At 35.1% G+C, this 22,300-nt stretch overlaps 4 protein-coding genes across 5 annotated transcripts; 2 read left to right on the forward strand and 2 right to left on the reverse strand.

The window, feature by feature from the left end:
* Nucleotides 1-3,996: 3,996 nt before the first annotated feature.
* On the forward strand, nt 3,997-7,145 carry LOC121765084. Of its 2 annotated transcripts, XM_042161131.1 has the most exons (4): nt 4,322-4,463; nt 4,537-4,652; nt 5,317-5,403; nt 5,489-7,145. In XM_042161131.1, the coding sequence occupies exons 2-4, from the start codon at nt 4,551-4,553 to the stop codon at nt 6,896-6,898; spliced, it is 1,599 nt and encodes a 532-aa protein (XP_042017065.1). In that variant the 5' UTR covers nt 4,322-4,463; nt 4,537-4,550; the 3' UTR covers nt 6,899-7,145. The 2 variants fall into 2 exon arrangements, with proteins under 2 accessions (XP_042017064.1, XP_042017065.1); XM_042161130.1 differs by having other exon boundaries at nt 3,997-4,652.
* Nucleotides 7,146-7,463: 318 nt separating this feature from the next.
* Nucleotides 7,464-11,079, reverse strand: LOC121765085 (alcohol dehydrogenase class-3-like). Its single transcript, XM_042161133.1, has 9 exons — nt 10,970-11,079; nt 10,742-10,878; nt 10,094-10,140; nt 9,649-9,974; nt 9,004-9,086; nt 8,856-8,931; nt 8,091-8,248; nt 7,841-8,002; nt 7,464-7,756 (listed from the first exon to the last, which is right to left on the reverse strand). The coding sequence occupies exons 1-9, from the start codon at nt 11,001-11,003 to the stop codon at nt 7,640-7,642; spliced, it is 1,140 nt and encodes a 379-aa protein (XP_042017067.1). The 5' UTR covers nt 11,004-11,079; the 3' UTR covers nt 7,464-7,639.
* A 6,335-nt stretch (nt 11,080-17,414) lies between these two features.
* LOC121763393 (photosystem I reaction center subunit IV B, chloroplastic-like) lies at nt 17,415-18,634 on the forward strand. The gene is made up of 3 exons (XM_042159404.1): nt 17,415-17,775; nt 17,907-17,972; nt 18,442-18,634. The coding sequence occupies exons 1-3, from the start codon at nt 17,548-17,550 to the stop codon at nt 18,544-18,546; spliced, it is 399 nt and encodes a 132-aa protein (XP_042015338.1). The 5' UTR covers nt 17,415-17,547; the 3' UTR covers nt 18,547-18,634.
* A 1,472-nt stretch (nt 18,635-20,106) lies between these two features.
* LOC121764149 (glycine-rich protein 5-like) lies at nt 20,107-20,472 on the reverse strand. The gene has a single exon (XM_042160211.1). The coding sequence runs from the start codon at nt 20,470-20,472 to the stop codon at nt 20,107-20,109; it is 366 nt and encodes a 121-aa protein (XP_042016145.1).
* Nucleotides 20,473-22,300: the final 1,828 nt, after the last annotated feature.

Here is a 22,300-nt window from a genome sequence, read left to right on the forward strand (position 1 = left end):
GTGATGTGTTTTGTGAACAAGAGTGAAGTAAAATCAGAACAAGAGTGAAGTGAAATCAGAACAAGAGTGATGTGTTTTGTGAACAAGAGTGAAGTGAAATCAGAACAAGAGTGATGTGTTTTGTGAACAAGAGTGAAGTAAAATCAGAACAAGAGTGATGTTTTGTAAACAAGAGTGAAGTAAAATCACAATAAGAGTGATGTGTTTTGTGAACAAGAATGAAGTAAAATCATAATAAGAGTGATGTGTTTTGTGAACAAGAGTGAAGTGAAATCAGAACAAGAGTGATGTGTTTTGTGAACAAGAGTGAAGTAAAATCAGAACAATAGTGATGTTTTGTAAACAAGAGTGAAGTAAAATCAGAACAAGAGTGATGTGTTTTGTGAACAAGAGTGAAGTAAAATCAGAACAAGAGTGAAGTGAAATCAGAACAAGAGTGATGTGTTCTGTGAACAAGAGTGAAGTGAAATCAGAACAAGAGTGATGTGTTTTGTGAACAAGAGTGAAGTGAAATCAGAACAAGAGTGATGTGTTTTGTGAACAAGAGTGAAGTAAAATCAGAACAAGAGTGAAGTGAAAACAGAACAAGAGTGATGTGTTTTGTGAACAAGAGTGAAGTGAAATCAGAACAAGAGTGATGTGTTTTGTGAACAAGAGTGAAGTGAAATCAGAACAAGAGTGATGTGTTTTGTGAACAAGAGTGAAGTAAAATCAGAACAAGAGTGATGTTTTGTAAACAAGAGTGAAGTAAAATCACAAGATACATCAGTAACATTAAACGTAGACGGAAACTAACTATATCGAAGACGAATCTTAGAGCCTACAGCCACCGCGCCCCGCTCTTGTTCCGAAACTCCGCTTCTCTTCTACGGCAGCTCATCGTTGCGTCTCCTTACCCGCCGACGCTGATTCCGGTGAGTCCGACGTAGAGGTAGGTTTTGATTTGGGGTTTTTTCAGCATTGGCGCGACGATTGAATCCGCCAACAGCCCCTCCGCCCCGATCGCCTTTGCCAGCTCCCCCACCGCCGCCAGTATCCTCTCCGGCGCCACCCCCAGCTCAGAATTACGATTTGGAAGAAGAAAGGATCGCAGATTTGGAAGATTTCGCGTAATTTGATTGCATGTTTTAATTCAGAAAGTAATTTCCAAAAATACCCTCAGCATATTTTATTTTATTAAAATTAATAATATTTGTTCCATTAAGATGTGTGGCTGAGATTTGTTCTCTAGTTATACCCTTAAAAATAGTTATATCTTGATCACTACCATATATATATATATATGGGTGCTTTAGAATGATAATTATATTTATGGTGATAACCTAATATATTACCTATCATTTTATGGGTAAAAAATATCATTTTTACTAAAAATGATATCTATACACTATAAAATGATATTTTTTCAGCATGCATAAAATGATACTTTTAATCCATAAAATGATATTCTGTTTTATAAAATGATATATTTCGTCCATAGAATGATAGGTTATTAGGTTATCACCATAAATATGGGTTATCATATGATCACATCCCTATATATATATATATATATATATATATATATATATATAGTTATATTTATGATTCAAAATTATAATAATTATTTAATATTATTAAAATAATTTGATGAGAATGACTATTACTAGTTCGTCGAATGATAACAATTAAATATATATAGATATACATATGCACGTATATATACTAGTCTTTTACAATTTAGAACTTTAACGATTATTTAAGAACAAAATAATTGGATGCGGATGAATACTACTATTTCATTGGGTAATAACACTAAAAAATTAAGTATATATACACATGTAGTCGTTTTTATGAGTTCGAATTTTAATAATTACTAATAAAACAGTTTGATGCCAATGACTATTATCCTTTCATTAGATGATAAAAAGTACAATATATAACATAGGTATACTACTAGTATTTTACAATTTAGAATTTTAAATATTATTTAATATAAAAATAATTTGATGTGAATGACTATACTATTTCGTTTGACGATAACACTAAGAAAATAAGTATATAAATGCATGTATTCATTTTTTTGACTTAAAATTTTAATAATTATTTAATATTAATAAAATAATTTGATGTGAATGACTATAACTATTCCGTTGGACGATAACACTAAGAAATTAAGTATGTATGTGCATGTAGTCATTTTTATGACTTAGAATTTCAATAATTATTTAATACTACAAATAAAATAATTTGATGCGAATAATTATACTATTTCGTTGGATGATAACAAATAGAAATCAAGTGTATATACACATGTAGTCATTTTTATGACTTGGAATTTTAATAATTATTAATACTAATAAGATAATTAGATGCGAATGATTATTACTATTACATTGGGTAATAACACTAAGCAATAAAGTATGTATATGCATGTAGTCATTTTTATGACTTATAATTTTAATAATTATTTAGTACTAATAAAATAATTAGATGTGTCGTTGGATGATAACAATTAGAAATCAAGTGTATATACACATGTAGTCATTTTTATGACTTGGAATTTTAATAATTATTAATACTAATAAGATAATTAGATGCGAATGATTATTACTATTACATTGGGTAATAACACTAAGCAATAAAGTATGTATATGCATGTAGTCATTTTTATGACTTATAATTTTAATAATTATTTAGTACTAATAAAATAATTAGATGTGAATGACTATTACTATTTCGTTGGACGATAACACTAAGAAATTAAGTATGTATATGCATGTAGTCATTTTTATGACTAAGAATTTTAATAGTTATTTTATAGTACAACTAATAAAATAATTTGATGTGAATGACTATTATTATTTCGTTAGATGATAACAATTAAAAATGAAGTGTATGTACATGGTAGTTGTTTTTATAACTTAGAATTTAATAATTATTTAATACTTTATTTAAAAAATAATTATTTAATAGAGTACTAATAAAATAATTTGATGCGAATGACTATAACTATTCCGTTGGACGATAATACTAAGAAATTAAGTATGTATGTGCATTTCGTCATTTTTAAGACTTAGAATATTAATAATTATTTAATACTAATAGTATAATTTGATGTGAATGACTATTACTATACCATTGGATAATAAGACTAAGAAATTAAGTATGTATGTTTATGTAGTCATTTTTACGACTTAGAATTTTAATAATTATTTAATACCACTAAGAAAATAATTTGATGTGAATAATTATTACTATTTCGTTGGATGATAACAATTAAAAATTAAGTGTGTATACACATGTAGTCATTTTTATGACTTAGAATTTTAGTAATTATTTAATACTAATAAAATAATTTAATTCGAATGATTATTACTATTTCGTTGGATGATAATAATAAGAAATTAAATATGTATATGCATGTAGTCATTTTTATGATTTATGGAGTGAGAATTTAATATATTTGAGATTTATGCAATAGTTCAATCTCATTAGTTTTGATTGAGAAATTAATATATTTGAGATTTATGCAATTGTTCAATCTCGTTAGTTTTGATTGAGTATATTTAGATGATTGAGTATATTTTGATAAAAGAGTGTAATATGGTGACTTGACTTTTGATATGAATTTGATTGATTACTTAGATAAATGATATAGTAAATGAATTGCCTTTCCTTTTATAATTTAAAATAAGGGTATATTAGTCTATATAGTAATTTGGCTTATGGCAAAGTGACATAAGGGTATTATGGCTTGGAGACATTATGTCTCTAAATCTATCACTCTTTTTTAAAATGGAATGATTTTTTTCCTTACGAAATTTCCCTGTATTTTCTTCCACTTATTAATGGTGTGGAGACATATTTTCAGGTTGATTTTTTAAAAATGGAACGATTTCTTTTCCTTACGAAATTTCCCTGTATTTTCCCTCCACTTATTAATCGTAATAGTATTAATTATGATACTATCTCAACTGCACTTCACCTAAATTATTTATAGTTGGAAAATTAATTAGACCTAAAGTGATGGAGTCTTCGGGAATAAGTAAACGAGTCTTGGTCGGGGAGTTACTTAGGGTTTCTTCCCACCAATTTTCCCTCCACATTCATGCAAATAACTGCATTTCTCTCTCTCTCTCATACATAATAATTCTATATAATTTCCCAAATCAATCACTCTCGATTGAATTTCGTCACTGATATTCTCTGTTTTCATAAACTACAGCAGATTTGAATCGCCCAATTTTTGTTCAAACCACTGAATTGGTGCTTTACTTTGCTGGTTGAGTGAAATGAGCATTTTCGAATTTCAGTCTGAGAATCCGAGGCTTTTCTCCATGGGAAACCAGGCTCCGTCGGTGCTGGATATAAGCTCCGACGAGGAGGCGGCATTCGGCGATAAGGAAGACGGTGATTGGTTGTCCAAGCTACTGGTTGAGGCCGGCCTGAATGCAGATGATGATTCCGACGACGTCGTTTTTGTAAGTGAGCTGTTCCCCAAAATCCGATCTGATTCTGTGCAGGCGCTGGCTAAGGCTGTTGTTGATGGCGAAGGTGATGATGATTGTATGGTTTTGGATGGTGACCCTGACAAACCGGTGGTCGCCGTCAATGATAAGGCTGACGGTGGTGATTCCGATGAACTCGAGATTGTTGGTGAGAAGGGTGAGGTATGCCTTTTTTTTCTCTCTTTTTTTTTGCATAATTTACTTATTTTTGCTTACTCTCTACTGAGATTACTCCAATTCTGAAAGTAAGTGAGATAATTGTTGCTCTTGAAATTCACATATCATTTATTCATTTTCTTTTGTTTGTGTGGTTTTTGGTTATTTGCATTTGTGATAGTTAAGTAGGGCTATCTTTATTATCATATTTAATTTGCAGATATTTTTGTTCATATTTTTATTGAGATATCTTTTTTATGCCGTGTTTGCTGATGAAGTTTATGTATAATTGAACATCATGTTTAGTTTCTAGTGAACCACAGTAATTGCAAATTTAGTATATCACGAAATACCCTCGACTACAGGCAATGAGTCTGAAAATTTTGTAACTACAGCTTTTTGACGTGTACTGTAGTTCTCAAGTTGTTAATCAAATAAATAGATTTCTGGCTCACTTTTTAATTTACTTTGGACTTGGTTAAAGCTATGGGAACGATAAACGAATGAATTAATGGCTATTTGTTTGGTACATTATAAGGTCTCTGGCATATATGCTAATGGTTTACGAATCTTATCTTGTCTTAGACTCTTAGAAGATGGAGTACTATGTTGTTCCTTTAGCTTCATTTGTTCAGATAATAAATGGTTTTTCTTATCGTTGCGTCTATAGGTGGCATGCAGGGACTTTCCTCACTCCAGGCATCTTTGTGCTAAGTATCTCTTTGCTTCTACTGCGCATGAAGTCCATTGTGGCCTGGTAATTTCTTTTACTTTAAAATTTTGATCTGTTTAGTGCGGATTATATAGCTTCCATCTTTGATTTATGATTTCCTTAATTTCAGTGTCACTGTTATGTGTGTGACTCACTGGCTCCGTGTCTCCATTGGGGCACTGGCACTAGCAGCACTGAACATTGCCATGCTAGTGATAAAGACGAATATTGGAGAGCAGAGCGGAAGCGTGCAAAGAAAAGTTATAAGCCTTTGGCTGTGCAAAGTACGACTAGTACTAGTACTAGGCCGGGATGTCCTCCATCACAGCCAAACTCTTTGCCTCAGCATCAGGGTCAAAAGCTTGTCACAATCCGCCCTTGTGTTCTGTCATCCACATTTGGGTTGCCAAATGCCATGAATCGAGAAAGAAGCCACGTACCTCGGTATCATGCTCCTGAATATAACCCTCAGTCACTGGTAGCCCCAGTGCGGTCATGCCCTAGAAGTATTAACACTGTTTCTCCAAGGGTTGCTCTTATGAACAAACACCACCATGTAGGAGGACAAAATCCTCTGTCCTCCCATCATCCGGTCTTCAAGCGGAACGGGCTAAGTGGGTCTTTCACAAATAATAATCACGTGCATGGGTCTCAATTATCTAGAGACCCACCTCTAAACAGGCACCCTGCGTTCCTGGCTCCTGTCACCAATGGCCACCATGGCTCAAATCAGCTTATGTATGGAAGTCCGGCTGCTGGATTACCTTCTCGCTACTTGCCTTCTGAAGCTCAGATAATCTCCCAGCCAATTCTCAGCCATCGAAATCGTACTTTCCTACCACACCAATCTCAAATGCCTTCTCAACCATCTGTGAGTGGAAGCTCTCTGGGGTCACCACCATTGCAACCCTGCCAATGTACCGAGCCAAGTTTGGGATTTGTCAGGAAGTCCACTGCCCTACAACCCTATATTGCATATGCACTCGACAACCATGCACCTTATCAGACTGTTGGTCTCTGGCAGTTGGATGCTGGCAATACTTTGCCGGATCAATTGCATTCAAGATCCACAATATCCGCTCAACTGCAAAAGCAAAACAATCCAACTTCCATGTTCACATGTGGCCAAAATGATGTCCAGCATCAGTATCATACTCAAAGCGGTATTGGTTCAAGTCCAGCAGAGTTTGTCCTCTTTCGTGATTCCTCTGTCGGCCATGGCAATATGCAGAGTCATGTGGCGGCTGAGACATCACAAGTACAAACTATACAACATGATTGGCCAAGCATGACGCCGCCCTTGGGTGTGGACAATCCCCCTCAACAGAATGCTGAAGTAGCTGCTTATACCTCCACAATAGATGTTGCTGACTACCAGTTTCCTGAAAGTAGAGAACCTGACTCATTCCAACTTCAATTTCTTGGCAGTTCGATGTTCGGAAAGCAATCAGTTATAGGGGCTGTGGAAGCTGCCGCTTCACCTAATGTATACTCACCTGAAACTGCTTTTGCAGATACAGGTACGCTGTTTGATTTTTGAAGTTTTCATAATCCATTGCTGACCAAAATGGAATTATATTTTTTTTCTGATGATGTTAGTATAGTCTGCTCGATTCTTTGGCATTCTCTTCATGTAAATTAAGCACACCAGGCTTTCTGTATAGTAGGAATTTTGTCCGTCCCGCTTTAGTTTTATTTTAATATTTCATAGAATTGTAGTCAACTGTTTTTTTATCTCTGATGAGAGGATAGTCTTGAAATGAAGTTGGCTAAGGATTATTGGGTTATTCACTTGGGCAGTTTCTTGGAATCTCATCGAGATCAAGAGCTTGCTATATATATTCTGCCGTGGCCCCTTGCAAGTTTATTTTTGCTAAGAAATGGTATTTCGCATTTGAGATTATACATTGATGAGTTATTATCTCAGCATATTTGGGTATTTTTCATTTGTTATCCCACTAGGTTTATAGCTTGTCAAATTTACTACATTTCCAGTTTAACAATAATCTCAATGGAACCTAAGAGTAGAATAATATCATAATTGTAAAATGTTAAACTTCACCATTCTACTTAATGTTCAAACTTACAGAGCCATAGACAATATGTGCATGAAAATCCAAAGCTTTATTGCATAATTGCCAGCATTCAGTTTTTTATGGTGAAAACAGTGTCTTAGAAAGCATAGGGTAAAAACAGAAAGCAAAGTAATAGGAGACACTCAAATAAACGACAGCTCGTACTGAAGGCAGGTGCCATGTTTTAACTACAGCACGTTGAACCATTATACGAACATGTCAAGCACAACACGAAGGCACATTCCTTCGTGCATCATATCGAAGGCTTTGTTGATCTCAGGCAGTGTAGAATTGTGGGTGATGTACTCATCAACCTTGATTTCCTGAAAGAAGAGCAAGCAGAAGGTGGGAAAGGCTGAGTAGATTAAATTATCTGACAGATTAAGGAGAGCGGAGAATGCACTCACTTTCTTTAGATACTTGTCGACAAGCAAAGGCACTTGTGAGCGACTTTTGAAACCACCAAATGCTGTGCCCTTCCAGACACGGCCAGTCACCAGTTGAAAAGGACGCGTGGAGATCTCTTGGCCAGAAGCTGCAACGCCCACGATAACTGATGTTCCCCAACCCTAAAAGTTTTTTACAAACGATCAGTAATTCGTGCATCTTTATATGATAACATATAATTTTTTGGTGTTATAATACCTAGTTACCTACCTTATGGCAGCATTCTAAAGCAGCCCTCATTACATCAACATTGCCAATGCATTCAAAACTATAGTCAACACCACCATCTGTTAGATCCACAATGACCTGCTGGATTGGTTTCTCGTGATCCTTTGGGTTGATGAACTCGGTCACACCAAAGTCCTTTGCTGTGCATCGCAATTTACAGCAAGATCAGGAATAAAAAAGTTAGCACTTTTGTTAGCAATGGTTTAGTTTCCTAGTAGTAATTATTAGAATTGAGACACAAACATGTCCCCTCAATACCTTTTTTTTTGTATTCTAGAGCTAGAACTATGAGACTCTAGACCAAACAACAAGGATTTATATTTGTATCTTTTTTTAATGGAAGATAGTTTTACATTGGAAGAACTCTGTAGGACATCATTAGTTTGCTCTTCAAGCACACGATGACTTAACATGTTAAAGCTACAAAGGCACACAAGATTTTCAGATTACATATTTTGATTATAAAAACAGGTCGGTTTCATGTCCCGCATGTCTCTAGATATGAACTTCGCTTATAGCATGAGAAAAATCTGAAGTAACATTTACTACATCTTTGCTAAGAAGAAAATAAAGACCTGAATTCTCAGTTTTACATGAATTTTTTACACGCCAAGCACATGTCTACAACAAGAGCAGAACACTCTTAGCATCAATAAATATCATGCAGCAGAAATCTAATTGATTCCATAAGAAACTAGTGGTATGGTACTATATGTATTTATTGGGATGGTGAAGAAGGTGGAGTACCTCTATCAAACTTTTTCGTGTCAATATCTATCCCTATGATACGGGAAGCTCCAGCAGCTTTTGCACCCTCTGCCACCTGAATCAGAAGTATTCATCATATTCTTTGTATGATCAAGCCAAGAAGTCAATCATACTAAAGAAAACTCACAGCAAGTCCAACAGTACCGAGACCAAATACAGCAACTATGGAACCTTGTTCGACTTTTGCAGTATTCCAAACAGCTCCAAGACCTATAAAAAATTAATTATGCACAGAGATTAAATTTTGATGGCTGAGGTATGATACACATGAGAGTTTGTTAAGTATGCCAGAAGAAAGACTTCATGAATCATGAGTACTAAATTAATCAGGTAGGGTCAAGAGTGTAACGCAAGCAATCAAACTGATTGTCTGACACTTTACATCGATAAGCCAAGGTTGACTGGATACTAAATTTATCCATGCAAAATGGGCTGCAATAGTCCTTGGATTTATAAATTGGGGAAAACTATAATACTTTGCCAGGTAATACTTCAAAAAATCCAAAGAAGTCAACAAAAACAATTCGAGTTCAGAATGAGTTGGACTTCCATATACCTTATGCCATGTATCCTATTGGTTCAAAGAGCAAAGTGGTGCTATTCAGTCCGTACTAAATCCGAAAACCAAAATTGTAAATAACTGTGACATTTTAGCACTAAAGACCAACAAAACTCGTTTATCCTGATTGTGCAGAGTTTGAACTTTATGTGGATGAAGACACCAGGATAACTTATTGATATTCAACCACCAGGTTACGTGAAAAATGCTTGCCTGTTGGAACACCACAACCAAGCAGACACACTTTCTCCAATGGTGCTACAGGATCAATCTTGGCAACGCTAACATCATGAACAACAGTGTACTGACTAAATGTTGATGTGCCCATGAAATGATAGATAGGTTTTCCATTGATTGAAAAGCGGCTTTTGCGGTCAGTCAACATAACTCCAACTCCAGTAGCTACCCTGACTTTCCCACAGAGATTTGTCTTACCAGATTTGCAAAACTTGCATTCCTTACACTCAGCCTGATAACAGGGAATAACATGATCGCCCGGTTGAACTTCAGTCACACCTTCACCAACACTCTCAACTATCCTGAGATCCCAAAAGCAAAATGTATCCAATGCTAAGTCAATATTGCTCTATCTATGACATAAGGGTGCAAAGTCAGAAAAGCTAATAGATCTTAATACATTTAGCATTTAACAACATACCCAGCAGCTTCATGACCAAGAATGCATGGGAAGAGACCTTCAGGATCCTGCAACGAAGATAATAAAAAGATCAGGTTTGCTGTTGGTAGGATTGTGCTGGTAATTTATTGTATTCAAACACTGATAACGATCCAAACACCATTAAATAGTACTCCCTCCGTCCCAACTCTCTCATTATCTCTCCTACTTTATCCTCTCTCCTACTTTATCCTCTCTCTTACTTTATTCTCTCCACTTATCTATCATTTCTTTAGTCTCGTGTTGAAAAGAAATCAATCACATGCGGTGGGATAGAGGGAGTACGACTAAATACACCCAAATTGTGAGAACACAAAAGATACTTCACTATGGATCGTGTAACTTCATTCAAAAACAAAACTCTTTTTGAATTATTATTTTGAATTCCATTTTTTCGTTCGATATTTAAAAATAAAGCCTCTTCCTTGTAGCTAGATCCAAATTTGGATTGCATATACCTATTGAGAAAGTTCAACTTCCTCTTTACTTCACAGAAAACACATATTCACACATATGAATAGAATACACTCATAAATTTCACATTTTGGATTAAATTGAATAAACTCCTTATGAATCCTTGTAAAATGAAAGTGTAATTGAGTAGCATTTTGTGTGAACAGTAGGGATTACCTTGCCACTCCAGGTGTAGGCATCTGTGTGGCAGAGAGCGGTGAAGAGGATTTTGATCCTGACTTCTCCGGCTTGCGGCGGCGCCACCTGCACCTCTTCGATCACCAGGGGTTTATTGGGTTCCCAGGCCACCGCCGCTACAAAAATTAAAAAATTAGGGGAAAAAGTAATCAACAAAACACTGAATTGATAGGCAGAGAAACACAAGGAAATCGAAAACATGGATACCTTTGCAAGTAATGACTTGACCTTGAGTAGCCATTGGAGGAAAATGAGATACACAAATTCACAGGCGCCGATAGCAATGAAATTATGCTGTACTATCATTTTAATAAATTCAAAACATTTTATTACTTCACTATTTTAAAATATTTTTGTTTGTATGTATATTATTATTATGAGATTTTTGTCCTTAAGATTATGAATTTTGATCAAATTTTGGTATTTACCACGAACTTTAAAATTAGTCTAAAAAATCAAACTTTACATTTTGTTTGTTATTTCTCATGGCAACCAAATAAGATACAATACTTTCGGAAAAAATCTTCTTATATGTGGGAAATCGTAAAATGTTTACAATATTTTATATTATTTTTTAAGTTCGTGACAAATAGAATAAAATGTCATGTGGAAAATCACGTTGATTTAGTAGTGCCAAGTAGGATAAAATATGCACGGAAGTTGGTTGGTTATGGTGATTAACATGTCATTGGAAATAACAAACAAAATGTAAAGTTTGTGATTTTTTAGATCAATTTTAAAGTTCATACGAAATACCAAAATTTGACCAAAGTTCCTAATTTTAGATATCAATATTCATATTATTATCCGCTTAATTAGTTGCGTTGTTGTTCTATCAAGTTCTTTTCTATTTTTAATTATACTTTTAATTCTGAGTGTGTATTCAAATAGTCAATATTATTTGCACTTTTTATTTTAACAGTTTAAATTTAAATATGAGTAATTAAAGCAGAACTTTAAGTATAATAAGACGACACTTAATAAGGAAACACTTTCATATTTTTATTTTAGTTTAACCAATAAAATTAGTCTTAATACTTAAATCAATTTATTATCCACTTTCTAGCTTTCCTTTTTTTCCATTATTTTTTCTTCTTTTTATAAAAACAACAAAAAGGAAATGCATCATCTATTCAACACATATTTAGGTGTGGGGAGACGGAATGCCGTGTATTTCGGAAAAAAAGCATTGAGGGGGGGAGGTAAAAAAATGTTAAATTAATTTAAATATGTCATGTATTATGTATTTAAACTAGATTAAATAAGAATTAGTAAAGGGTGGGATGAAGTGACATTCTAAGGCCCAAATTTGTGCTACTTTTTAATTTTTTTTCATCTGTGATTTGGAGAAAGTTCTAAATCAATTGAAAATCATACGAAATACTACTATGCAATTTTGTGCGACGTTTTAAATTTTTTATCTGTGATTTGGAGAAAGTTCTAAATCAATTGTCAATCATACGAAATACTATGCAATAGTTATATTTGGAGTGAACCAATTGAGCAAAATCCGTTGGAGTTGGGTTAGCATTGCTCGAATTGCAGATTAACTGGGGATGGACTTATCAAATTGTTTTTTTTTTTGCTATAAATTTGCATTCCTAATCCTATAAATTTAGTAGATTATTGAGGCGATCCAAGAATTTTATGTTGCATTGACGTCCCTAGAACAATGGATGAAAATAACAGCTTCTAGGTGCATGTTTGACTGATTTTCATTTTTATTTTCTATTTTTTCTGTTTCCTAATAATAAAAATTCTTTCATTTTTTTTTGTCATTTCCTAAAAGTAAAAACTTACCATTTTTTAAAATGGATCTTACAATCCACTAACACTAATTCCACTATTGTTTTCTCCTCCTCTCATTTACTTTATCTATTTTTCCTCTTTTTCTTTCTTATCTTACTAACTTTGCATTAAAACTCATGCTATTTCCAAAGTTCATATTTTAATAAAACGGAAGAATTATTATTGTTCCAACAAAACATCAATTCTTGTCGTTTTACTTTTACGATGAAAATTTTCATATTTAATCAAGCGATTCATGAATTTGGAACTTATAAGAAGATAACCTCAGTTGAAAATGTTTCTTGAACGATCATAAAAGTGCTGATATAAACGACTTTCAAAATTTAAAATGTCCTAAGCCAAAATTGAAAATAGAGTCCCTCTTAACAAACTTGAGAAATTCACAAATTGACATAGACCATATATGTATACTAATAATTCCACCCACATACAATTAAAATTTAATTAAAAGGAAATAAATAAAAAATGTGTATCATTTGAGATATATCATAAGATAAGATTTCTCATGAATCTTTGCAATCAACACACAAACAAAAAAGATTTCCCTTTATAGTCTTATGAACACACTCTGCAACGGCCGCAGATCCGAATTTTTGCTGACAAAAACTTAAGCATGGTTGAAATTTAGCCGATGTATCTCTACTGCACGACACCTCCGGAAATGGTATAACAGTGCACATCTTCTTATCAACGCCCCATCCGTTAACTAAACAAAACATTTTTAAGCACAAATATTATTTGATTGAACTAAAATATTATAAATATATGTGAATTTATCACATGCAAAGTTTATATGTAATTAAGGCAATAATATAACTTTCATTTTTTTACAATTGCAACGTCGATCCAATTTACGTGTCCGACATGACGCTATCTATATACGATCCAAGTTTATTGTAATAAATGTGACTCTTATTGTGGGACGGAGGGAGTATAACCTTGTTAAATATTGACTAACTTATACAATTATTGTAAATATAAAAATGACGAACGTTTGATTTTTAGACCAATTGAGCGATATATAAACAAAATTTGATTTTTAAACCAGTTGAGTCATATAAAACAAAATTTTATATTGTAGTTATGATAATAGATAATTAGTTTTGTTTTTGAAATTTTCATGTGCTTTTCTAAGAATGACAGAAGTGTTTTATACTACTACTTAATTAAAATTTTACATGATTTAAATTTCAATTATTAAAAAATCTCCTTTAATTATGTACACCTATTAACTATGATGAACCTAGACCCGTTTGTCAAAATATATGGAAAATTCTTCCATTCCAAATGATTTTATTTAATATACAATTAAATAAAATCAATTTAAACATACCTGATAAAATAGCATAAATGAAGAATAAGAACATTGTGAATTTCATCATCTTGGGAACAACAATAAAGGAGAAGAATGAATTACTGATATTGTAATGGAATATAATCGACATTCCTTTTATAAACAGACATAACTTGCTTTAAGCATAAATGAAGATTTTCGTTAAAACAACTCAATCTTGTATTTATCGAAGATATTGTATTTATCGAGGATATTAATTTTATTAATTATATGTACTTGATTATAATTATAATGAGAAGCAATTGTATCAAAACTTATTTGTAAAAGATTTAATGAAATTATTGCGATTTTATATTCATTATATTATGTGCTTGCATGCTTTTGGACCTTGCTTAATATATTCACTAAAATATATGCTTGCATGCTTAATACCTTAATATTAATTTGAAATTTAGAATGATGATTAGTTATATAAATGTAATTAAGTATACTACCTAAAGAATAGCATTTATTTTACTTAATTACGCAATCAAGTGGCAACTATATATATGTCAGTAAATGTAGACGATACCTACCATATGACCTATGAATAACGATTTAGTATTACTGCGAAATATTTTAAAGCTTAATAATGTTGGAAATTGGTATAATAAATTAAGTCATCACATTGGTGACTTGGTGCCCAGATATTTATTTAATTTTATACGAATAAAATGCCAATGTTGATTTATTTTATATTGTGTTGTCCTTAAAAATAAAATATTATTATATTTTATTTTGGCCCATCCACCAATTAATTAATTTTTAGTTTTGGAAATTTTTTCATTACATGTTGCACCAAAGTCTCACTATCAATTAACACAAATTCAATTTTTTTTATCTATCATAGTTTATTAATTTTGTATTAAAATTCTATTATTCAAAGTGTATATAGTTAAGGGATGGAGGGTAACATTCTAAATCTAAACATATGCATCATTTTGTCATGTCTTCGCTTTGATGTAGCACATATTCTTGATCTTTATGTACTTCCTGAGGCTGGTGAAGGGCAAGAAAAACCCTCTTTTGTCAAACATGAAAGAGTATTTATTGCATAATTTATCAAATTCTAATCGGTGATCCATGTGCCATTTTATACCCAACAAAATGTGGGTTGATTGTAAAGGTGAAACTACACGATGCATCGTCTTCGTATTGTACCAAGGCGAATAGATACTATCACTTTTAGTAAATCTTATTAATAATTAATAAATTATTATTGGATATTAAAAAATTTAACTAAAAGTTATAAACTCTAAGAGCACCCACAACCGTGCTCTTGCCAGCGAGCACGGTTGTGGGCCCGACCCCACTTTTTCTGTCTGCTCTTCGGCAAGAGCACAACACCCACAGTTGTGCTCATCCGCAAGGACGAGCACAATTCAATTAAATAAAAACATTTCCATAATATTAAAATTCATTAAATAACCGAAATAATACTACAAATTACAAATAAAATAAAAAAGACATAATTAAAATCCTAAAAATTAAAAATACATAATTAAAATCCTAAAAAATAAAAATTACATAATTAAATTCGTAAAATTAAAAAAAAAACACTACTCGTTGCCGAATTTCTCCCACATGTGTTTGATTAAGTCTTCTTGTAGCTCAATGTGGGTTCGAATATCGCGCATTGTGTGCCTTGTTTCGAGCCTCTCCCCCACCGTTGTATGCCGACCTCGGCGTGGGCTATAATCATGTTGAGCTTCTGGCTTCATCCTCGTTGTAGAAGCTAACCGCTCTCGGTCCTTCGTCGGCTATAATCATGTTGTGTAAGATAATACACGTGTACATGATGTCGGTGATATTATTCACGTACCAGAGCCGAGCCGGGGCCTTCACAATGTTGAATCGGGCTTGAAGGACCCCAAAGGCTCTTTCGACGTCTTTCCGCGCGGACTCTTGACGCTGCGCAAAAAGAACCCGTCTCGGGTCTTGCGAGTTGCTGAGCGTCTTCACGAAAGTCGACCACCTTGGGTAGATACCATCGGCGAGATAGTAACCATGTGGTATGTATTTCCGTTAATGGTGAAGTCGATCGCCGGTGCTACACCATTCATCACATCATTGAAGAGTGGTGAAGAATAGAGCACGTTCAAGTCGTTGTTGAATCCGGCAACGCCGAAATATGCATGCCAAATCCATAGGCGGTAGTCGGCGACCGCCTCAAGGATAAGTGTTGGGCCGCCGCCTTTGTGACCGCTTAAGTGTTGCCCCCTCCAAGCAGTCGGGCAATTCTTCCACCTCCAATGCATTCAGTCAATGCTGCCAAGCATTCCGGGAAAGCCATGGACTGATTCGTGAAGACGAAGCAACCGTTGGCAATCATCGGTGGTGGGTACACGAAGGAATTCATCACCGAAAGCTGTACGAATGCCCTCGCAAAACTTTTTTAGACAAAGGATTCCAGTGGACTCACCGACATGCAAATACTCGTCGAAGAGGTCGGCCGTTTGCCCAGTAGCGAGTTGTCGGATGGCACACGTACACTTCTGCAACGGCGTGATACTTTGTCGGCCGGCTGCATCTGGACCTGTTTGGAAGAATTCAACACGGGCAGACAATGTGTTGGCAATTCTCATAAACAAGCGCTTTGACATGCGAAAACGGCGCCTGAAGTAATCTGCCGGAAACCGCGGGTGGTCGGCAAAATAGTCGGCAACGAGCCTTTCGTGGGCTCCCTCCCGGTCACGATGGATGTAGCGGCGAGTTGATCTAGTTCGTTGAGGAGGAGGAGCGGGGGTATTCGCCGCGACATATGCTTCATAAGCGGCACGATGTTGTTCGTAGTATTCTTGTTCTTCGCGCTCCGCTTCCGCCATAAGATGGGTGAAATCCATTTGAGGTTTCGAGTGAGAGATGAAGGTGAAGATAGGTTGTATGAAAATTATGAATGAGAGATGGGTTGATGTGATAAATGGATGATGAATGTGTGTATTTATAGATGATTTTGGGGGGAAAAAATTCAAAAAAATACAAAAAAACGGGCAAAAAACGGCCATATTTTTTGGATTTGGAAAATATTTTTTTATCAGTTTTATAATTAAATACCGATTTTTTTTAAAAAAAATAAAAATATTCAAAGGCAACGGCTATGCCGTTTCCCAATCGTAGCACGCCACATCAGCTGCTCGATGCATCGAGCAGCGCCGTGCCAGCTACGCGAGTGCAGCGGCGGACGACGTCTTCCGTGCCGCTGACACGGAACCGTTGTGCATGCTCTAATTGAAAACTAGATCAATTAATTGGCCCGTAGAATATTCCAATCCAAAATTAATCTTTTAAAAAATGGGTATTAATCGATGCTGCAGTGTGTGTGTTACACTTGTACATAAAAATACAAGTAGTTTTAATAACCAAAATCAACAAATAGAAGTAAAAAAGAAAAAAAAAGAAAATAATGATAGAAAAAGATTGTAGAGATAGATGAGATTATCCAAAGAAGGGGATATGGTGGCCAAGTGGCAGAGCCCGAGTGGCTAAAGGAACAGCACAGCTCTCTCCCAATAATCCCAGTCCAGGAAAATGATATCCTCCCAACTCAAATCTCCCTAATTTTATCTATTTTGTGTAAATCAAATAATATCAAAAACTGGTTTGAAGAGCATAGCTTTGAATCAAGCGAGAGAGATAAAATTAAATGGCAACGAGCAGCTTGGCATCTGCTGCATGTGGATTTGTGTTGGCACAAAATGTGACATCAAACACAACCACTCTTAAGACCAACATGCTATGCTTCTCTTCCAGGAACAACCGAGCCTCTAGGGTCGTCGTACGGGCCGCCGAAGAGCCCGCCGACAAGCCAGTTGAAGCAGCGCCTCCTAAAGCAGCCAAGCCACCACCAATTGGCCCCCCAAGAGGCTCCAAGGTACTATTCCCTTGGTCTCATGTTACTTGTACTTTTCATTTTAAATCGTATATTTGGAATTTATTTTTTAGTATAATTAAATTAGTGTTTTGTAATAGCTAGTGAGTAATCAAACAATATTTTGATTGCAGGTAAGAATCCTTCGAAAAGAATCGTACTGGTACAAGGGTGTCGGTTCAGTTGTTGCTGTTGACCAGGTGAGAAAACCCAATCAATAGTATACATAATTCCTCTCTCTTGGTACAGGGGCGTGAGTTATCTAGCTTAAAATGTGTGTTCTTATCATAGATATGTAATCAAATGCAAATACTAAATATTGTAAAAACTCCAAATTATGATCTGGACTATTAGAAAATGTCAACAGCTGACAAAATTACTGCAACAAAAAATGTGAACACAGTGACAATGGTTGATGTTGTGTTGACATTTTTTGTTGCTGTAATTTTGTCAGCTGTTGACATTTTCTAATAGTCCAGATCATAATTTGGAGTTTTTACAATATATAGAGTTTACGTTCTATCACATCCATCTTATCATATTTGTCTTATCTATTTTGCATACCAAACAACCCATAATAATAAATTATAGGAGGGTTTATAGTAATTTAGAAATTGAGAATAATATATTGAGAGAATTGATATATCTTGAAATGAATGCGTGGATCAGGACCCCAAGACTCGGTACCCAGTGGTGGTGAGGTTCAACAAAGTGAACTACGCAAATGTATCTACAAACAACTATGCTTTGGATGAAGTGGAAGCCGTAGCATGAACCCACTCTCTTTAATTAATTTATGTTTTCTACTTTCTACCTGTATCATACAATTTGCAATGTTAATGTGCTTCCTTTTTTTTGTTGATTTGCACTATACCGTTACTATCACAAATAATTTTGTGGCAAATGAAATAACAAGTGTTTCAAATCTTTGTATAAGTATCATGAGCATAGTCTATTTAGTATGAAAACAACAATTAAAAGTACATAAACAAAAATTGAAACGGGGCCGTCAAGTCCAACCCCCTTCACCGGTGGTAACAAACGCCTTCCACGGTGGATACCCGATGCCACTACATCTAACTCGGACATCCATGTAGAGATGTCAGATGGGCCTGCCCAGGACCGACCCACCAACAAAATGGAGCGGGCTTGGGCTGAGCTGAGTAGATTAATCGGGCTCTAATTAGGCCTTTTTATAAACCAAGGACCGGCCAGATCCCAGGCCAACTCAAAGCCCGACCTAGGCCCGACAAAATCAACATACGTATTAAGAGCATCCGCAGTGGTACTCGTTGGAACGAGCAAGCGCCGTGTCGTCGGCGCGGCGAGTACCTTGCTCGCCGCTGTGCTCATGCCGATGGCACGGACGTGCTCTTACCATCGAGCATCGCCGTGCCGAAGAGCAGGGTGACATGGCGCTGTGTGATTGGTTAAAGGATAGTTTAGTTAATCTATAATTATTGAAAAGGAAATAATAAGAAAAATGAAGAGAATAAATATAAAAAGGTGTAAAATCCTTATTCCGAAAAATTCGCATGTCTCGGACCCATATTTCGAAAGGTAAGCGAATTGAATCTCTTATCTCGAAGGATTCAATTCCACCATATCCTATCATATACTCAAATCTACCATATATTTATGCACTACACAATTTGAGCTCCAATCCGACAACACCCCAACTCCATTTTGGGTAGCTAGCTGCTTAATTCTATTCTTAATAGATTTTTTATGATTATGATTTTTTTTAAAATTTTTTTATATTTTTTAGATACCAATAAGTAGTTTGCATTTTATTTTGTTATCTTAATTTCTTTAAATTGAAAAAGGTGAATAATTAAATATTGCCAACTGTATTTGAATGATATAATTACCTTTTACAGCTTAATTAAATTGGGAAATGATCTGCCACATGGCCAAATCTTGATGGTTGATCAAGATATATATTCCAATAAACTAAATTTGACTTTGTTTTGATATAAATAGGGTTTTGATTTGATCAATACCCTTGAACCAAATATTGACTTAAGCTTGGTCTTAGGAATTAGGATACCATAAAATAATGCTCACCATTCCTAATCAAATTCATCGATACATAGAATATGACAAATTTCAACAATCTTCTAGTTTTCAATGTAAAAATGCAGAAATATAATCTCAATTTACTGGCAATCCATACATAACAAAGAAAATAAACGCGGTCTTAACGTTACACATATTAATAAACTAATATGGACCATCGATGTCGAATGACTGAGATAAGACAAACTATGATAAAAAAAAACGAACTAAACGCAAACAATCAATCTAAACACATGCATAGATATAATGAGAAATTCAAGGGTACGGCAAAGCGGCGGCACCATCACCATCACCGCCACCGACTCCAGCACCAACTCCGCCACCAGCCCCGAGGCCGAGGCCGCCAAGGTTGCCGATTCCGCCTCCAATGCCTCCAACTCCAAGGCCGCCAGCGGGCAGAGTGCCGATGCCACCGCCAATGCCGCCACCGAGCCCTGCTCCGGAGCCTATCCCGCCGCCGACGCCTCCGAAGGGAAGGCCGCCCCCACCGATGCCGGAGTAGCCGCCTAGGCCGCCGAAAGAGGCGAAGTTCTTCTGGTCTGCATCGCCTGGCAAAACCCTAGCTGTGATCTGATGAGCTGTTACAAGGCAAATGAAAAGCATCAAACACAACTTTGCCATTGCAGATTGTGGATTTGAAAGGTTTTGGAAACTTATTAGTTTGATGGTTAAACAAGTGTGGAGTAGGGTTTGTTATATAGGGGATGAAAGAGTGAGCAGTTGGGAATATTGAATGAGTGAACATTAATAGCAAATTTATGTGTTTACTCTTTTTCTCATGCATGTACTGTACATATAGTTCACTTACTCTATTATTTGTACTACTAGATTTCAAATATAAGAGTATGATATGTATGCTTATGATGTATTCCATATAATAACTTCACATCCAACACACATGTGGACATATTAATGCACTAGATTTCAAATATAAGAGTATGATATGTATGCTTATGATGTATTCCATATAATAACTTCACATCCAACACACATGTGGACATATTAATGCACTCCCTTCGTGACTTCGTCGCTCTAAAGCTGAGTCGTATTCCTTTTTACTTTGTTTCAATCAACACATCTTCTTTCTCTTACTTTATTCTTTTTTCATTTTTCTACTTTATTCAATTTTCTATTTTATTTTTTGTCCATTTAACTCAAATACTCCCCCCTTAACACTCAAGATGTCTACATTATTAAGCGGCACGAGATTTTACGAGGAGTTATTAGATAGAGTAAGTAGAGAGAAAAATGTAGTAGTTGAAAATGAGAAGAGAGGAGAGATGTATTTATTTTGAAATATAGAAAGCGGATATTTTGAATGAGATAAACTAAAAAGGAAAGTGAATATCTTAAGTGAATAGAACTAGTAGTACAATTTTCCCCCCAAAAAAAATATTAATATTACATAAAAACGGAGAGAGTACTACGTTATATCAAGCGAGCCGGTGGCATATCAAACAACTTAATTGTTCAATAACTTCTCCGAAATTATTAAACTTAATTATACATAGAAGTGCAATTACTTAGGGGCGGTTAAATTACACAGCTGTACACTAAAATTAAACTTGGAACAAATAGAGAGATGTCTACTCCTCCTCTACTAGTTACTTTCAGTCTTAGTATATGCCATTGAATGCAATAATTATAGAGTCGTTACGCTATAAATTTTCTAGCTACAACAAGATTATCTTTTGGAAAGCTTCAAGAAGATTTTTAGTTAATATTTGAATTTATCTCCTAAGAAAATTAGAATTTCTAGTTTTCGCACAAGTAGTACAATTTACCTATCTGATCACCCTTGAATTACTTTTTGGTCTTATAAGCCCCTAATTAAAGATGGTTAATTAGGTTACAATTAAGAAAATTATGGGTCAATTTGAAATTTATCAATATGTAGTGTATTTAATTACAAGAGTAGAGTTTCCACAATTTGTCCCTAATAATTAATCCCTTTTTAGTTACTCCTAGGTTCGTTAATTCTTTTTAGGGGAGCTCAAATGTTTGAGTTATAAGATGCTATTTTGTCTTGATTATAAAAAGGTATGCATATGATTTCATGGGCTTGAATCCATAAGAGCATCCTTAACGCCACGGGCAGGACCGCACCTGGGTCCCGGCCCGCGGCCCCGCGCGATGGAGGTGACGAATTTGCGGCCCAGGCCGGTCCCGGGGACTCAGTCGCGGCCCAGGGACTCGCCCAGGGTCTGGCCTGGCGGGCGATGGAGCTTCCGGTTGGAGGGGGTTCGGGCCGCTCATGTGCCCCAAGTTCTGAATTTTTATGCATTTGGAAGAGGAAGAAGAGGGAGGTGGAGAGGAAGAAGAAGGAGGAAGAGGAAGAAGATGGAGAGGGAGAGGGGCGAGATTTTTTTGCACTTTTTTAAAACTTTTTAAATTTTTTTGCACTTTTTTTAATATTCTATTTTTTTATATTTTTTAGTTTATAATTTAT

This window comes from Salvia splendens, chromosome 14 (assembly GCF_004379255.2).
Source record: "Salvia splendens isolate huo1 chromosome 14, SspV2, whole genome shotgun sequence".
Lineage (NCBI taxonomy): Eukaryota > Viridiplantae > Streptophyta > Magnoliopsida > Lamiales > Lamiaceae > Salvia > Salvia splendens.

Excerpts from the sequence above, each read along its gene's own strand:
- LOC121765084 (XM_042161130.1), top strand. The coding sequence starts at position 4,275 with ATGAGCATTTTCGAATTTCAGTCTGAGAATCCGAGGCTTTTCTCCATG. Across the intron at positions 4,653-5,316 it reads TTGTTGGTGAGAAGGGTGAG|GTGGCATGCAGGGACTTTCC; the intron begins GTATGCCTTTTT and ends TTGCGTCTATAG. Across the intron at positions 5,404-5,488 it reads ATGAAGTCCATTGTGGCCTG|TGTCACTGTTATGTGTGTGA; the intron begins GTAATTTCTTTT and ends CCTTAATTTCAG.
- LOC121765085 (XM_042161133.1), bottom strand. The coding sequence starts at position 11,003 with ATGGCTACTCAAGGTCAAGTCATTACTTGCAAAG. Across the intron at positions 10,141-10,741 it reads CCTACACCTGGAGTGGCAAG|GATCCTGAAGGTCTCTTCCC; the intron begins GTAATCCCTACT and ends TCTTCGTTGCAG. Across the intron at positions 7,757-7,840 it reads TCGACAAGTATCTAAAGAAA|GAAATCAAGGTTGATGAGTA; the intron begins GTGAGTGCATTC and ends CTCTTCTTTCAG.
- LOC121763393 (XM_042159404.1), top strand. The coding sequence starts at position 17,548 with ATGGCAACGAGCAGCTTGGCATCTGCTGCATGTGGATTTGTGTTGGCA. Across the intron at positions 17,776-17,906 it reads GCCCCCCAAGAGGCTCCAAG|GTAAGAATCCTTCGAAAAGA; the intron begins GTACTATTCCCT and ends TTTTGATTGCAG. Across the intron at positions 17,973-18,441 it reads CAGTTGTTGCTGTTGACCAG|GACCCCAAGACTCGGTACCC; the intron begins GTGAGAAAACCC and ends TGCGTGGATCAG.
- LOC121764149 (XM_042160211.1), bottom strand. The coding sequence starts at position 20,472 with ATGGCAAAGTTGTGTTTGATGCTTTTCATTTGCCTTGTAACAGCTCAT.